This window comes from Geotrypetes seraphini, chromosome 5 (genome assembly GCF_902459505.1).
Source record: "Geotrypetes seraphini chromosome 5, aGeoSer1.1, whole genome shotgun sequence".
NCBI classification, from domain to species: domain Eukaryota; kingdom Metazoa; phylum Chordata; class Amphibia; order Gymnophiona; family Dermophiidae; genus Geotrypetes; species Geotrypetes seraphini.
The window spans coordinates 121,182,155-121,200,373 of record NC_047088.1 but is presented as its reverse complement, the minus strand read 5'-3'; the positions used below and the strand labels follow the sequence as shown (position 1 = coordinate 121,200,373).

The 18,219-nt window shown below is 43.0% G+C and overlaps 1 protein-coding gene across 1 annotated transcript in view; it reads left to right on the top strand.

The window, feature by feature from the left end:
• The window catches only part of DNAJB11 (DnaJ heat shock protein family (Hsp40) member B11), a 593,123-nt gene that overhangs the window by 561,796 nt on the left and 13,108 nt on the right, over positions 1-18,219 (top strand). Inside the window, exon 9 of the mRNA XM_033946900.1 lies at positions 2,215-2,374. Within this exon, the coding sequence (XP_033802791.1) occupies positions 2,215-2,374 (160 nt within the window). The remainder of the gene's footprint in view (positions 1-2,214; positions 2,375-18,219) is intronic.

The window sequence follows — 18,219 nt, the reverse complement described above, 5'->3', positions numbered from 1 at the left end:
AAGATTCCCTGAACTCTGGATCCTGAAGAGAAACAACACTAATGCATTGAGTACAAGAGTTATAGAAGGTAAACAGAGCAAACCTGCCCAGCCCAGCAACTAGAAAGCATGAAAGCAGATCATACTGTAGTACATCCTGGAAGAATCAACAGGAGAAGGGGCACTCTGGCCAGCAGGATAACGCTGCCACACTCTCCTGCAAATATTGAGCAGTAAGTCACAGACCTCTCCTAGGGCGTCATCACACATTCAGGCTGCCAAACAGAAACCGTTTCTCACAAGAATTTTGTGAAGGTAGTTGGGAATAAGGCAAAGCATATATTATACTACAGGAAAGCTTAGTAGAACTTGGATGCTTTTCCAGAGCAATCCTGCGAGGATATAATAAAGCTTTCTCTTGTTTACATCAGGGAGCCTTGAAGTTCCGCCCCCTTTACAATCACATATTTCGCTGGTTCTTAGTAAAACCTAATCCAATTTCCACCAAAAGCATTTTCGCTGCAAAATTAAACTCAGGTCGACGAAGTTTAATATTAACAATTTGTCCAGAACATTAGTCCCGAACATTTATATGACTTTCCATTAAAAAAACAAAGTCTAAATAAAATAAATCCAGTTCTTCCCTTATGTCATTGGATCCAGATGCTGATTAATATATTCTTGTAGCTTATTCGGATCTTCATAGTGACTAGTTTTATTGAGGTGAGTGATCTTCATGACAGCCGGATATAGAAGACCATAATTAGCCCCCCAACTGCCGCAGCTGAGGTCGAAGAAGCAGAAACTGTTTCCTCAGATTAGCAGTTGCTTTAGCAAAGTCAGGCAAAAGGAGAATTTTAGTGTCTTGCCATTTCAAAGATTTAATTTGTATGGCAGTAGTTAAAATATCCATAGCTTGCTGGAAACGAAGTACTCTGAAAATCAAGGGCCTGGGACCGTTTTGTCTGTGATATGCACGTGAAGGTATATGGTGAACTCTATCTCCAATGGGTATTTCAGTTTGAGGGAGAGCAGCTTTGGTAACAACTCCTCTAAGAAAATTATTGGCTTTTGAGCCCTCTACTCCTTCTGGAAGACCCATTAACCTGATGTTATTTATTCTGCTTTGGTTATTGGCATCTTCCAGTTCTTTGGTTAAACGAGCCAATGTTTTGTGGTCATTTTTAAACTGATTCAAACTGCCTTCTGCCTCTGAAACCCGAAGTTCTAACTACTCAGTCCGGGCATCACATACTGCTGAGAGAGAATATGAACTTCCTCTTGTAAAGTATTTAGCTTGATTGTATTATCTTGAAGCAGTTCCTTTATAGATTTCAGCTCCAATAACACTTATTCTAACATCTCAGATGTGTCCTTAGGGAGAGGCACTTTTGATGGAGTTGGTGGGACCAGTTTAGCCGTGCCCCCATAGCAAACGCTGTATCTAATCTGGTCTGTCATCCCAGAAGCCATACGTGCTGTAGAAGATGTTACTAAGTAAATTATTCAATTTTAGAAAGAAAAATTGATCTCCTTTGCTGACAGATTAACCGAATAGTGCTATTGAGGGAAGAGCTGCGAGATCACATGTCCATCTTGCGCTGCAGCCAAGCCACACCCCTAAAAAGAAAGATTTTAAATCTGTATCAAAACTGTTTTATTTTAAAAAAATATGTTTTGAATGAATAATAGGATAATACCGTCTAAGTTGGTTTGGCTGTCAGCTTTTTTATGAAGATATTTGGGCAGATAAAGTTTAGAACCTACGTGGTTTGAGATATTTATATTACAGGTATATATTAGAAATTCTTATACTATCATTCTTATACTATCCTGGAAGTATACTTCCATTTCTTTTACTATGCAATACATTTCAAACTAGAGTTGGTAAAGGCAGAATACAAAAATAGGCATGTAATGTAACAAAGATTGGCAAAACTAGAAGGGAACTAGGCATCATAAATTGCTTGCAAATCTTGTTTTATTACAGTATATACATGAAAGTTCTGAACAAAGCAGATCTCTTGGACATATTCAAGATTGATTCACACTGATAGTATAAGAATTCAACATTTGTGAGAGTGGATAATGAGAATTTGTTGACATATAGCAGCATAGTGTTAATCAGTACCGCATCTTTAGATTCAGTGAATTGTATTATTCCATATTATTATTGATACTGTTAACACCATATCATTCCACATGGAATGACTTGTGCTACTCTTCACATTGCAGGTTCATATAATCCGTGATAAGATCACCAAACCAGGTGCCAAGATCTGGAAAAAAGGAGAAGGGTTGCCCAACTTTGACAACAATAATATCCGAGGTTCTTTAATTATTACATTTGATGTTGAGTTTCCTAAGGAGCAACTGACAGCTGAACAGCGAGAAGGTATGTTCAGTTTCACTCTTCCTTTAGCATTGTATTACTATTATATATACATTTTTATTCCTTTCTTCTCATGCCACACTGAAAGCCACAATAAAAAGTGCATGTTCTATAAAGAGCCTACAAGAGGATTTTCCTGAAGTATGCAGGCAATCATGGTGATAGAGCAGGCATGTCCAACAGGTAGATCGCGGAGGGGTCAGAGGTAGATCACCAGCCCCACTTGGCTCCATCTGTCCAGCAGCTCGCCCCATCGCAAGGAGAGAGCTCGTGCCAGCAGGTCATCTTTTGAGGGTTTGCTGCCACTGCTAATCCTTTGCCTGTCTTTTTTCCCCTGCCTGCGGGTGTATTGGAGGCGCTTGTTGTTTTCGTGCCAGTAGTTTGTAGGTACCCCAGGAGGCCACCACCTGCGCCCTGCGGCGATATGCCACAGGCCCGGCATCATACCTGGAGAGGCAGGAGACCAGGTATGATGCTGGGCCTGTGGCATATCGCAGGGTGCGGGTGGTGGCCTCCTGGGCTACCTACAAACTATTGGCACAAAAACAATAAGCGCCTCCAATATACCTGCAGGCAGGGAAAAAAGGTAAAGGATCAGTAGTGGCGGCAAACCCTCCATTCCTGCCTTAGAAGTGTGTTATATACCGGGCGATATCCATTTGCCCGGGCTTTTCCTGAATTCACTTATCATATTTGTTGTGTCATGTGCTGGTTGTTGATCGCTTTATAGTTCACTTTCATTAAACGTTTTCGGGCAGACACAACAAAGTGTCAAGAATTTGGTGATTTTGGCGAGCTTTTCCAATTTTGTTCTAACTTGCCTATGCCTTCCCTTCAAATTGGTTCAAACCACTGTGACTTTTGCATGACTCTGCAATTTTATTTTGCCTAGCCTTTGCGTTGATTCTACACTGCAATTTTATTTAGCCTAGCCTTTGCGTTGATTCTACACTGCAATTTTATTTAGCCTTGTCTTTGCATTGATTCTACACTGTGTGCAGAATTTATTAAATCATGTGTGGTGGTATTTGAATTTGTTTAGCAGTATTTGATTTTATCTGGTTTGCTGGACAGGTGTTTGAGTTTTTTTGATGATTGTTTGGTGGTATTTGATTATTGATGCCAGCATGATGAATTCTTATTTTTACTTTTAGAACTGCATGTGTGGTTTTGGCAACTCCAATCCTTGTATTGCACATCATCTTCAGTTCCTATTGATCTTTAATATTTTGAGACAGTGACAGTTTTGGACCAGATTCAGCCAGTGTTTGTACTAATTTAGTAGATTTGGCCTTCTTACATCCAGCCACCCCAGTATAATAAAGATGAGTGTTTCAAAGAAGAGCAAAATCTACCACTTTCATGATGAATGGGAAATGGACTACTTCTTCATCATGGTAAAAGACATTTGTTGTTGTCTAATTTGTAATGCCTAGTATCCTTGCCCAAAAAGGGTAATCTGGAAAGTCATTGGAAGGCTCTGCATAGCAATATGTTTGATGCTGATTTTCCACCCAAAAGTGAAATTTGTAAACTGAAGCTCAGCAACAGTTGATGGTGAAGCCAAGGTCACATTCGGTGAATGCAACCATAGCATCCTTCAAGGTCAGCAACCTGATCGCAAAGAAATGCATACCTTTCACTGAAGGGGAATTTGTGAAATATTGGTTTTTTTTGAAGCAGCTGACAATTTTTTTGAAGGATTTAAAAATAAGAGAGATCATAGCTATTCAAGATGTACAATTGTCAAGAAACACCGTCGTGCGGCGAATAGAAAAGATGTGTGGAGACGCATCTGAACAATTGGAGGATGTTTCAAATTGTCTTGCTTTCTCACTCCAACTGAATGAATCTATAGACATGAGAGACATAGACCAATTATTGATCTTTATCCAGATGGTTTGAAGACTGCAGTGTTAAAGAACTACTTGAAATGATTTCTTTAAAAGGGAGAATTACCGGTCAGGAAATATTCAGTTCTTTCCATTCTTTTGTGACAAAGTGTAATCTTCCATTGCATAGACTTGTTTCCATCACTATTGATGGAGCAAGAGCAATGACAGGTGAGGTTTAGGGTTTCATAGCCCTCTGTAGACAGCATGATAACTTCCCAGATTTCCTTTCTTACCACTTCATCATTCACCAGCAAGTTTTGGCAAGCAAGAGACTCAATACAAAAACTGTCAAGGATATCACTTTCAAAATTGTAAATTCAGTTCGTAGAAGATCACTTCAAAGACTGCTTTTCAATCTTACTCTTGATGAAGGGGCAGCGGAAATCATTTTGCACACAGATGTAAGGTGACTAAGTAGGCACAAATTTCTGCAAAGATTTTGTGATTTTGCTGAATGAAATAAGATATATTTTTTGAAGGAGGGGAGATGACCTAGCAGACTTGGAAGATAAAGAGTGGTTATGTGACCTGGTATTTCTCGCTGACTTTACAGGTGAACTAAGTGATATAAACCTTCAACTTTAAGGTAAAAACAAATGCATTGGTGGGATGATGAGTACAGTTTCATCGTACAAGAGCAAATTTGAGCTAATGATGACTGACATAAGAATTGCCGCTGCTGGGTCAGACCAGTGGTCAATCATGCCCAGCAGTCTGCTCAAACGGCGGCCCTTTGGTCAAAGACCAGCGCCCTAACTGAGACTAGCCCTACCAGCATACATAGAAACATAGAAATTGACGGCAGAAAAGGGCCATAGCCCATCGAGTCTGCCCATACCAATGATTCACTCCCTGATTCTTACTCTCCTAGAGATCCCACATGAATATCCCATTTTCTCTTGAAATCTAACATGCTGCTGGCCTCAATCACCCGCTGAGGCAGCTCGTTCCAATGATCGACCACCCTTTCGGTGAAGAAGTACTTCCTAGCATCACCCCGAAATTTCCCTCCCCTGATTTTCAGCCAGTGTCCTCTGGTTACCGAGGGCCCTGTAAGACTGAAGATATCATCTTTCACCTCTATACGCCCAGTAATATACTTAAAAGTCTCAATCATGTCCCCTCTCTCTCTTCACTCCTCCAGTGAGTACATCCGCAGTTTTTTTAACCTTTCTTCATACGTGAGATCCTTGAGCCCCAAGACCATCTTGGTAGCCATTCGCTGAACCGACTCAATTCTCAACACATCTTTTCGGTAGTGTGGTCTCCAGAATTGAACACAATATTCGAGATGAGGTCTCACCATGGATCTGTCCTAGTTCAGCAGAAACTTGTCTAACTTTGTCTTGAATCCCTGGAGGGTGTTTTCCCCTATGACAGACTCCGGAAGAGCATTCCAGTTTTCTACCACTCTCTGGGTGAAGAAGAACTTCCTTATGTTTGTACGGAATCTATCTACTTTCAACTTTAGAGAGTGCCCTCTCGTTTTCCCTACCATGGAGAGGGTGAACAACCTGTCCCTATCTACTAAATCTATCCCCTTCAGTACCTTGAATGTTTTTTGATCATGTCCCCTCTCAATCTCCTCTGTTCAAGGGAGAATAGGCCTTGCAAACAACACTTTTCATCATTTTCCTAATACACAAGACCATCTGAGACAATATCCAAAATTTTGTTTTCCAGAGCGAGAAGTATGTGATAGAAATCTGTTCTGTTATCCAAGAATTCGAAAATAGATTCTGTGACTTCCAAAAATTGGAACAGTTGTGGAGTACTTGTCATACCCATTCAAAGTAGATGTGAATATTAAAGAAACTGCAGCTGCTATCAGTAAAAATTACTCATTGAACAAGCCATCTCTTGAAAATGAAATATTAACCCTTAAAAATTACATTTTTCTCAAGACCCATGCTGAGCAAGAATCGTTTTGGAAGTTAGTGCCTAGAGACAAAGTTCCCAACTTGAGAAGATGCAGTGAAGCTGTACACTCCTGTTTTGGTTCAACTTTTGTGTGAGTCTGCGTTTCCCATCTGAAAATGACAGAGTATACAAAGTTCCAACATGACATAACATCTGCAGGATTCCCTGAGACTGGCCCTCACTCAGTATTCACCCAACTTCAAAAAGCTGGTGGATGAAATGCAGGCTCAGATGTCTCACTAATGAGCAAGAGCAAAATATTAAAGATTGTGCAAGATCAGCCTGGATCAATACCTGACCTAAATTTAACACAAATTACTCAATAAAAGTTAAAGAAAGTTATTAAGACAGTTTTTACTCAATAAAACTTGAAGAAAAAATGTACTTTCCATTTCCCCTCCGCAGTTCTTACTGGATCTTTGTCTTTCTGTTTTGTTTTTGCTTAATTTGCTTAACAGCTGATCACATCCAAGTAAATGGCAGCAGGTTCATTGAAAAGGGGGGGGGGGATCCTCCAACTTTATAAGGTTAAAATTTAATTTGAAACTTAATTTTCATAGTGGTAGATCTCCAGCACTTTTGTCCGGAAAAAGTAGATCACGACCTGTTCGAAGTTGGACATGCCTGTGATAGAGGATAATCTGCTGTGCATGGACTTGATTGGGTAGATTTTTTTTGTTACATTTCATTTCAGGCCTTAAAGTAAAATTACTCAAAGTATAATTTCAGTATCTGTCACTGTCTATCTATCATGTAGATTTATGTTCCACAGAGCAGGAACTCTTTGTACAGTGCTGCATGCATATAGGTTTAGGCAATGTCAATGTAGACTTCTAGTAGAGAAGGCATATGTGGCACAGTGGTTAAAGCTACAGCCTTAGCATCCTGATGTGGGTTTCAAACCCATGCTGCTCCTTGTGACCCTGGGCAAGTCACTTATTCCCCCACTGCCCCAGGTACATTAGATAGATTGTGAGCCCACCAGGATAGACAGGAGAAATGCTTGACTACCTGAATAAATTTTTGTAAATCATTCTGAGCTTCCCTGGGAGAACAGTATAGAAAATTGAATGAATAAATAAATCTTGAACCAGTGGGGTAATTCACCTCTACTCGCGAGTTTGTGTAGAAGGGATCATCTACATTTTTCAACTCTTCCTCCCCTATTACTGCACTGTGTTCTGTTCCCCAGTTTCACCTTCTACACGTGAGTTGAAGGTGGGTCATTCCATGTCAAGTGGCCTAGGAGCTCACGCTTGACCCCCCCCCCCCTTGAAATCCAACCAAATTTTACTGGGGTGTTGTCTAGGGTCTCAAATGAGCTAGGGGTGGTTGAATAAAAGCAATTGATCTACTCCCATGCCTCGTGTGACCTAAAACGCCAACTTTGCTTAAGCACTGCGGCAGAAGGAAACTACCTAGGAGTCTGAAATTTTGCAGTTTGGTACAACACCTTGGGGCATGTTTCTGTGCCAAGTTTGAAATCTTTTGCGAACGTGCTTCCATTTCTACAGGTCTATAAAGTAGGCAAAATATTTCACAAATGAGAATTTTTGGCAAAGTTTGGCTCCTTACTGCTGCTGGTAGGTAAGTCAGCTGAGAGTACAACTTTACCAGTAGACATATACCATGAGGTACTTCCAAGATTTGCAATACGAGCCTTTACAGTGAAGTGAAGCTGAAGATATGACCATTCAAAAAATATGGCTTTATGAATTTATGCATAGAAACATAGTGGAATTGTCCCAGTCAAAATGGTGCACACCAAAAGTGTCCTTCAATTCATCTGATAAATTCATCCAAAGTCTCAAATTCATCCAATGACTCAATGACCCGACACGCACATGTTTCAGCCTACCCGGCCTGCCTCAGGAGTCTACAAGTACATACATGGATATATATAAGTTAAAAACATACAAAATATTTACTTTATCCTTACATATTTAATGAGTGAATGATATATAAAGTATAAATGAGTATGTGATTCTTGGTTTTTAATTTTATTTTTTCATATGTGGTAATTTCAAGTGTTAGTTCATCTGTATTTATGATGAATGTTTACATTCTAGCTGTATTTTTATATACTTACGATTTTTCTTTGCTGTTATTGTATATTAATTGTCATTACATATAATTTTTTACAATATTTTTTATATGAATATTTTGCATTTTGGGATTTGATGTATTTTGTATGTTTTTAACATATATATCTATGTATGTACTTGTAGACTCCTGAGGCAGGCTGGGTAGGCCGAAACATGTGCATGTCGGATCATTGAGTCATTGGATAAATTTATGAGACTTTGGATGAATAAAGGCATTTGAATTTATCAAATGAGTTGAAGGACACTTTTTTGTGCGCACCATTCTGATTTGGCAATTTCACCCTGTTTCTGTGCTTTTGAGTTTGTGGTTTTGTTTTCCCTGTTTTTATGAATTTATGCAAATTTTCACTGTTTTCAGATTCAAATATCTCTAATGTGTAGTGTGTTTTGTTTTTTGGGGGGGTGTTATATAATTTGAAAGTGCATGTTTTTTGCTACAGAAGCTATCCTGTTTCATCTTGGACCCGACCTTTCTTTGAGAATTAAAGCTTCAAAAATAAGCATTAGTTGTATATGTGCACGAATGTTTAATATTAAAAAGAGGCATATTTAACACAAGCCATGTTGTATGCAAATGAACAAGGTACACGAAGTTTCACAGTTAAGTTCAGATTGTTACTTTTTTATGATCCTTTTCCCTGTATCCATGCATTTTCATATACCCACTGCCACTGGTCGTGAAGATCATGACAAGTGTATTATACACTGAGACCACATATTTATCAGTTATTGATTCATTGTCTGAAAGACATTCCCAATAGTCAGATAATACCATATAAATTTCTAAGCTTTATTAAAGACAAAAAAGAAAAGTGCAAAAACCACACTTATTTAAAGTGCGCATAAATACTGACAAAGATCAGGAAATCGCATAAATTCAACTTTTAATTCAGTTTCTTGCACATGGTTTTGAAAGTCTGGTCAATGTTTGCCAAAATAGCTTGTGGATAAGTGTACTGTCTGCCTGATGAAGTGGTCATAGGTGCATTAAGGCCTGCAATAATATGCTGTTCAGGGATCCAGTATATATCTCTACAAGAAGGCCAGTGAAATGACCGTGCAGGACCTTGTGGATGCAAAAAATTAACCAGGATGTCAGATTATTCCATTGAAATTTCACATACATGACCAATCCACCAAGAATTGTCATATATCCAAGCTAAGTATTGTCCAGGTTGAAAGCTGGATGTTTGAAAGGAAGGGCATGTTCAGGTTCAGTATCAGACTCTAAGACATTTGCAATGAATGAGCTGGTATCACTTGAAATTTTGCTAATGCAGAATCTAACAGTGTCTATGGGCTTAAATTAGTGATTTTCTCTTGTTCCAGCTACTGTTTGGCCCATATTAAACTTTTACTCCTGAGCAGGTTTTATTGCTTCAATATCTTCCTTAGCAATGAAGAAAAATTTGATTCCCGAGACAGATTTATCGCAGAATTCTAATAAATCTCTTGGTGTCAAAATTTGGTTATTGAGAGGGCGTTGTAAGCCATCACATTGAACAGAGTTGTTTCTAACCCTGCCCTTAGATGCACTGAAATAATGATAATTGTACAAATATTTCCAATCAAATATTGTTTATTAAAAATCCTATATAATAAAACTCTAAACGTCACATGCGCACTTAGAGTTTTGTGTTCCCTGCCGCTGTGGTGTGTGATCCGTGTCCGGATTCTATTTTAGAACGCAGCAGCAGGGAACACTCTGGAGCTTCCCCCCCTCGCTCACTGTGAAAGAAACCGCTGTCGCCACCGCCGTTCCTTCTGCTCCCCTCTTTGGAGTGTCCAGTGCAGGCCAACGGGGTTCCTGGGCAGCTGAACGCAGTCTCCAGGCAGCCGCAGCCTCAGCAAACGCCAGTCTTCCTCCCAGCTCGGGTCCAGAGCCTTTCCAGTGTCGTCGTCTTCGCCCCCCCTCCCCGGCGCATCCGATCCCCCGTTGAGCCTCCCATTTGATCCTCCAAACGCGGTCTGGCCGCCCCCCTTCCCTTCTCAAGGTCCCGACAAACCTCTTGACTAGCTGCGGCCGCAGCACTCTAAACAGGCTGCTTCGGGGCCTTCTACTGCCCTGATTTGCTCTGCCGGTGACGCAGCAGAGGGAATCGCGGGCAGTAGAAGGCCGCGAAGCAGCCTGTTTAGAGTGCTGCGGCCGCTGCTCGAGCCGGGAGGTTTCTGTTCGCCTCGCGGTGGGAGGGTCGGATGGGAGGGTAAGTGAGGTCGGCTGCACTTCGGCGGTAGTTGCGGGGGGAGATGGAAACATGCTGCTTTCAAGGGTTCTACTGCACAGGGGAATGGGAGGGAGGGTTAGAAAAATGATAGGTTCTACTGTATAGAGGGGTTGGGAGGGAGGCAGGCTGGCTGGCTGGCTTTGGGGTGGGGGGGGCACTAAGGACATAGGAAGGTGGCACTGGGGGCACTAAGGACATAGGAGGCACTGAGGGCACTAAGGGTATAGGAAGGAGGCACTGAGGGCACTAAGGACATAGGAGGCACTAAGGGCACTAAGGACATAGGAGGCACTGAGAGCACTAAGGACATAGGAAGGAGGCACTGACGGCACTTAGTGTACAGTGCTACACCTCCTCCTAACTTACCTTCTCTGTCACAACGAAGTAGGTTGTAGCCTGATATAACCATATCCCACCCGTGCGAGTCCGTGAACCAGGTTTCGGATATCGCTACCACATCTAGGTCGGCGTTTATTATTTCAGTCTCTAATTCTAGAATTTTATTGCCCAGGCTGTGTGCATTAACATACATAGCTTTCCATATCTGTGAAGAGATTCCCTTTTGGGTTAGAGTGACTCCTAAATTATCATTGATAATTCCCTTTAAATTATCGTGGGTAGCATGGGTACTAACCTTAGACTCAGAAGTGTGTGTGTGACTCGCCTCCTCAGGGTGGTTTCTTACTGCTCTGGGATATAAGTATGTGCCCTCCCCCAACTTACCTAGTTTAAAGCCCTGCGGAGTAGGCGGGCCAGGCGATGTCCGAATAAGCTCTTACCTCTCCTGGTTAGGTGGAGTCCATCAGGTCCCTGTAGTCCCTGGAGTGTCACCGTGATCTAGGAATCCAAAGTTCATTTCTATACACCATTCGCGGAGCCATTCGTTAGTCTGTTGGATACGCTCTTCTCTAGTTCTGCCTTTGTTTCTTACTGGGAGGATCGATGAGAAAACCACCTGTGCTCCTATCTGCTTCAGCTTCTTTCCCAGGGCTTCCAAAGTCGTTGGGAATGTTCTCCGTGGTACTCCTGGCTGTGTCGTTTGTGCCTATATGGATGAGAAACATGGGAAAATGATCATTGGGCTTTATAAGTTTGTCTAGGCTAGTGGTCACATCCCGGATCCTGGCTCTGGGAAGACAGCAGACCTCTCTTGACTGCAGATTGGGCCTGCAAATTGGTCCCTCGGTGCCCCTTAGCATGGAGTCCCCAATGACCACTACTCTACGTTCCCTCCGGGGGGGGGGGGCCGTTCCGTGAGCCCTGGATTCGAGGTAGTGTGCTGAGTATTCTCCTGAGCCCCTCCTGTTATTTCCTCGGTGTTTCCTTCTTGTAAAATCTGAAATCTATTTCTGAGAGTGAGTTGTGGGGTTGTTGTAGAGTTGTCCTGTTGGAGAGAAAAAGAAGAAGAAGAGAGTGAGAATGGGGTGGATTTTCTTTGCTTGCCCGTAGAGGAGGTTACCAGTTGCCAGGGGCCGGCATCTCTAATCGTCTCCTGTACTCCAATCATTGATTTTAGGGCTGTAGGTTTGGGTGAGTCAAGGATGGACCTGTCGTGGGTTCGCTCTGTGATGTGGGACAGTTCCAGGATGGCATCGTCAATGAAGGCCTCGTCATCCCTGATACTCCTCAGTCGCTTTACCTCCTCCCTGAGGTTCAGCAGATCCTCCAAGATGTCTGCGTCTATGTTTCTCTGTCCCAGATCCTCTGTCTGCGTAGAGACTGTAGTGAACATTGGGAGGGGAATGGTCTCGGTCTGCATAGAGACCTCTGCCCTCTGATCCGTGTCACCGTCTCCCTTCTGAGTACAGACCTTGGCCATCCCCTGGATCCCTCCGGGCGCTGGGGTGTCGATCTTGATAGTAGCCTTGGTGCTCCGTGTCCTCCCTGCCATTTCTGACAGCTTTATTACTGTAAAAGAGAAAGATTGAGATATTAGAGAGTTTGTAAGGAGAAAGGTGTATTAGAGAGTTTGGAAGGAGAAAGGTGGAGAATGAGAGTTTGTAAGGAGAAAGGTGGAGAATGAGATATTAGGACATAGGAAGGTGGCACTGGGGGCACTGAGGACATAGGAGGCACTGAGGGCACTAAGGACATAGGAAGGGGCACTAAGGACATAGGAAGGAGGCACTGAGGACATAGGATGGGGCACTAAAGACAGGAAGGAGGCACTGGGGGCACTAAGGACATAGGAAGGTGGCACTGGGGGCACTAAGGACATAGGAAGGAGGCACTGAGGTCACTAAGGACATAGGATGGGACACTAAGGACATAGGAAGGTGGCACTGGGGGCATTAAGGACATAGGAAAGAGGCACTGAGAGCACTAAAGACAAGATGGGACACTAAGGACATAGGAAAGTGGTCACAGAGAGTCAGGCAGGCATGGCACAATAGAGAAATACAGGCAGACAGAGACAGAAAGAAAGACAGACATGGGGCCAGGGAGAGACACAGACAGAAAGAAATACAGGCAGACAGAGACAGAAAGAAAGACAGACATGGGGCCAGGGAGAGACACAGACAGAAAGAATGACAGACAGCGTACACGGAGAGAGAGAAAAAAAAGATAGACATCTACTCTAGCACCCGTTAATGTAATGGGCTTAAACACTAGTTAACAGAATAATCTTGTTTCAAAAGGCATTTGTACAATGGAGGCACATTACAGTCAGATAGTATAAATGCAGCTTCTCTGACTAACGGCCTCAAAAAATTATTCTGCTGCGTTTACTTATATACCTAATATATGACGACATTCCTCTACCTTCATTTCATTAGTCAAGAATACTGCATACCATATATAAGGCGCTTTTTATACATATTGTGGGAGTGTCTTCCCCCTCACACAAGGATTTCTAAAAGTTACATTCTAATACTATCTTATATAATAAACAAAAATACAGAAGAAACCAATATTATAATATACTTACAAAGGAAAAATTATCCATACACACAGCTTTAAATCATTTCCTTTCTATGTCTCTCTTCCACATGCTACTGAATGATTTTGCAGCCAATCACAAGTCCGGGAACACAGGACCAGCAATAACTGAAAAGCCTGGCGGGGGTCTCCCCCCAATCCAAAAACTTTAGTGCAGGGATGCCAAAAGCAAAAGTGTCACCAAAATCAAGAGATCCAGATAGAAAGAGAGACAGAAAGAGGACCTGGGCAGCTCTAAAGGGACGCGTCCCCTAACATGTTCAAAAGATGACTACGAGCTCTCTGGGGCAGGGATTGCAAATATGGATTCCACATAAGTACAAAAAGCTTGCGCCGTTTAAAGGTATGGCGCGTATCTTGCACTTCCCAAGCAATCAGTCTAGTAATATGAGCTTGCCAAGTCCAATAAGGAGCAGAGGAAGTGGTCCAAACCTACAGAATCACTTTGCAGCCTAAGAGAGACACTTTTTGAATCCAAGCGAAGGTTCCCCACCCTGTGAGAGTAAAGGTCTCAGAAAAGCCCAATAAAAAAAGAATGGGATCGCAAGGTATCACCCGCCCCAACATACGACACATATATGTACGAACTCTCTTCCAAAAACATGCTCCATGGGGCAGGTCCAAAAAACATGAAGAAAATTAGCGCTTTCCAAAGAACACGTAGCACAAACATCACTAGCCAAAAAACCCATATGATGAAGCTGCGTGAGAGTGATATAAGCCTGATTAAGGAAGCGGTAACGACATTCGCGGAGAGAGGTGCTGTAAACAAGACGAGGAATACCACGCAAACTGGTCCCAATATCTCAAGCTGGAAGAGAGAGCCCAAGATCCTGTTCCCAAGTAGCTCGCAAAGATGAAAAATTGAGGGGCAGACCCAAAGAAAGCAAGGCTCTATGGATCCCAGCAATAGAAGGATGATCCGGGGCCAACATCATGAAAGAACTTTTGAAGCGTACAACCCACTGAAAAGGTCACTGGATCAGCGACAAGGGAACCAAAATAATGTTTACGTTGATGGAAAGCAAAGCAATGCCCCATCCCACCAGCCCTCTCTGGGAAAACTCTTGATAAGAAGGGAAAGCACCACCAAGATGAACGATGTGCTCCAGAAAAATAATCCCCAAGGCCTCCCATGAAGAAAAAACACTACCGCTGAGTCCTGGGAGAAACTCCACATTCCCATGAATCGGCAAAAGATCAGTGACTCGAGGATTGCCACCAAGGCGGGAAATCACTGTCCATCAAGCATCTCGCAGAGGTCGAACCACCCAGCTAGAACGAAGATGAGCAGGAAGGAGACGAAGCGGGGCCTGTAATAAAGAGACAAAATGATAAGGCGTGAAGTATGCCCACTCATAACAGATATGGCCATATTCCTGTGTTGCATGTAACCAATCACAAAGATGTTGCAAAAGACAAGCATCATTATAGGACCAAAGATCGTGTAAGCCAAGGCCCCCTATCTGCCAAGACCCAAATAAATGGACAAGAGGCAGCTTAGCCTTTCTCCCTGCCCAATAAAACCTAAGAAGGTAAGTATTCAACAAGCAAATTTCTTTCTCCCTAGTTCTCAGGGGAAGCATCTGAAGAAGAAAAGCCATCGATGAAACAGAGACATCTTATAGAGGTTGATACACCCAATCAAGGAAATAGGGAGGGAAGTCCATGCCTCCAGTCTATGCCACCTAATATCGAGGAGGCGGGGGATGTTACTAACATAAAGATCAGCAATCTGACGTGGAAGCATGATCTCCAAATACCGAAAGGAATCCTAAGCCCACTTGAGAGGAAACATCGGGCCTCACTCATGACGCAACTCAGCCAAGGGAGCAATGGCTTCAGATTTGTTGAGATTCAATTTAAAGCCTGAGAAATCTCCATATTCCCAGATAAGATCGAGCAGAATTGGCAAAGATGTCTTAGGCTCCAATAGTTGAACTAACAAGTCATCTACAAAAGCAACCACTTTAAATTTGTGATCCCTCAGCTGAACCCCCAAAACCTCCGGATTGCCAATGATATCTCTTAGAAGAAGGTCAAGGATCAAGACAAATAGCAGGGGGGAAAGAGGGCACCCCTGGCTAGTACCCCAACAGATAAGGAACGAATCAGGAAAGCAGTCATTTATCCACAGATGAGCACGAGGAATATGGTAGAGTTCGGATGCCCTGTAAAAATGCCCCCTGGAATTCATATGCTTGAAGCACCGCATAAAGTTCCAGCGGACACGGTTGAAGGCTTTCTCCACGTCAAAACTATCGACCAGAGAAAACCTCTGAGCCCGAGCCACAGCTTCTATGGCCACTGTAATCTGCCGCATATTGCGAAAAATATATCTGCTCTTTACAAAGCCCACTTGCAAAAAAATACATATCTACTCCCTTGATAGTGCATGACACATTTGCATGGGTATCTCAAAATAAACGTTGCCGTCCTCCTATTTGTTTTAAAAGTATTTCCCTGTAACTTCATCGAGTGTCCCCTACCTAGTCTTTGTAATCTTTGATGGAGTGAAAAATCGATCCACTTGTATCCGTCCTACTCCACTCAATATTTTGTAGACTTCAATCATATCTCCCCTCAGCCGTCTCTTTTCCAAGCTGAAGAGTCCTAACCCTTTTAGTCTTTCCTCATATGAGAGGAGTTTCATCCCCTTTACTATCTTGGACGCTCTTTGAACCTTTTCTAGTGCCACTATATCTTTCTTGAGATAAGGAGACCAGCATTGAACGAAATACTGCAGATAAGGTCCCACCATGGAGTGATACAGGGGCATTATGACATTCTTAGTCTTGTTAAGCATCCCTTTTTTAATAATTCCTAGCATCCTGTTTGCTTTTTGGCCACCGCCACACATTGGTCGGAAGGTTTCATCGTATTGTCCACAATGATACCCAGATCCTTTTCTTGGGTGCTAATCCCCAAGGTGGACCCTAGCATCCAGTAACTGTGATTCAGGTTATTCTTCCCAATGTGCATCACTTTGCATTTGTCCACATTAAATTTCATCTGCCATTTTGACGCCCAGTATTCCAATTTCCTAAGGTCTGCCTGCAATTTTTCAAAATCTGCATGCCTTCTAAACTTTGAACAGTTTAGTGTTATCTGCAAATTTAATCACTCCACTCGTCGTTCCAATTTCCAGATCATTTATAAATAAGTTAAATAGCACTGGTCCCAATACAGACCCCTGCGGCACTCCACTATTTACTCTCCTCCATTGAGAAAAATGACCATTTAACCCTACTCTCTGTTTTCTAGCCGATAACCAATTCCTACTGCACAACTGAATTTTGCCACCTATCCTATGACTCTTTAATTTTCTCAGGAGCCTCTCATGAGGAACTTCCTCAAAAGCTTTCTGAAAATCGAGATACAGTATATCAACCAACTCACCTTTATCCACATGTTTATTCACTAGTGCTGCTCAATTCACAATTTGAATCTATTCACTAGTGCTGCTCAATTCACAATTTGAATCGATTCACTGATTCGAATCGATTCAATTAAAAAAAAATCAGCCTCCAGATTGGATGACCAACCCTTCCTCTGTGCCTTCCTAAAGCAGGAGCAGCAGCGCTGACTCTTGCTGGCCGTCCACTGCCGCTCCTGCTTGAGGGGGGAGGGTCAGTCAGAAAGGCCTGCATGTTCCCCCAGTTTCCCCACTCTTACCTTAAGCAGCTAATACAGCAGCCTGCAGGATTGCTGGTGCTATAGTGATCCCTGCAGCTGCCCGTCATCCTCAGCAGCACGTTCTCTCTGCTACAGTCCTGCCCCTGCTCTGACGTCAGGGGCAGGATCGTGGCAGAGAGAATGTGTGCTGAGGACGAAGGGCAGCTGCAGGGATCGCTATAGCACCAGCGATCCTACAGGCTGCTGTATTTGCTTCTTAAGGTAAGAACGGGGAAGCTGGGGGAACATGCAGCGGGGGAGCAGGCCTTCGGTGGGGAGGAGGAGGAAGAAGAGTTATTTCACGACGGGGGGCAGGCCTTTGTGGGGGGAGCAGGCCTTCATGGCAGGGAGGCAGGCCTGTGCAGACGGAGGAGGAAGAAGGAGTAAGAGAGGGGAGGGGAGATGCCAGACCTGTGGTGAAATGAAGGGAAGAGAGAGACCAAACCAAAAAGAGGGGATGGAAAGCAGAGGAGAGGTGCTGGACTAATGGAGAGAGGGAGAAGGGTACAAGAGGGACATATACTGCTCCAAAGTAGGTGGGCAGGGTGCGGGATGGCAGGAGAGATAGTAGGAGAAAGCCTGTACCTGGGGAAGGGGATTCAGGAGATAAGGAAGAGAGAAAGAAGAAACTAGATATGGGGAGAGATAAGATGCTGGGCATGGAGGGAGCATAGGAACAGGGGACACAAGGGAGCCAGTACTGGAGAGGAGAATAGGGACAGGGACACAGAAGAGAGATGCTGGATGAAAGGATAGTTGAGAAAAGGAGAGATGGTGGATCTTTGGATGGTGGAGTCCATTTCTGCAGCTGCGGGGGGATGGAGATGAACAAAAGGAAAGATGCCAGACTTCTGGGGGAGGAAAGGGATATAGAAGGGGTGGACAGAGATGGATGTGGTTTTGGGTTTTTTTATAAAACATTTTTATTAAGGAGTCAACAAGGGAAACAAGCGAAGTACATGGGTAAAATGAAATAGCATCCATCGAGAGTAATACAATGTGCACTAACAAAAACACTGAGCACTACATTAAGACACAGAGCTATCCAAGAGCAAGAACAATATATCTTCCGCATCATCTCAAAAAAT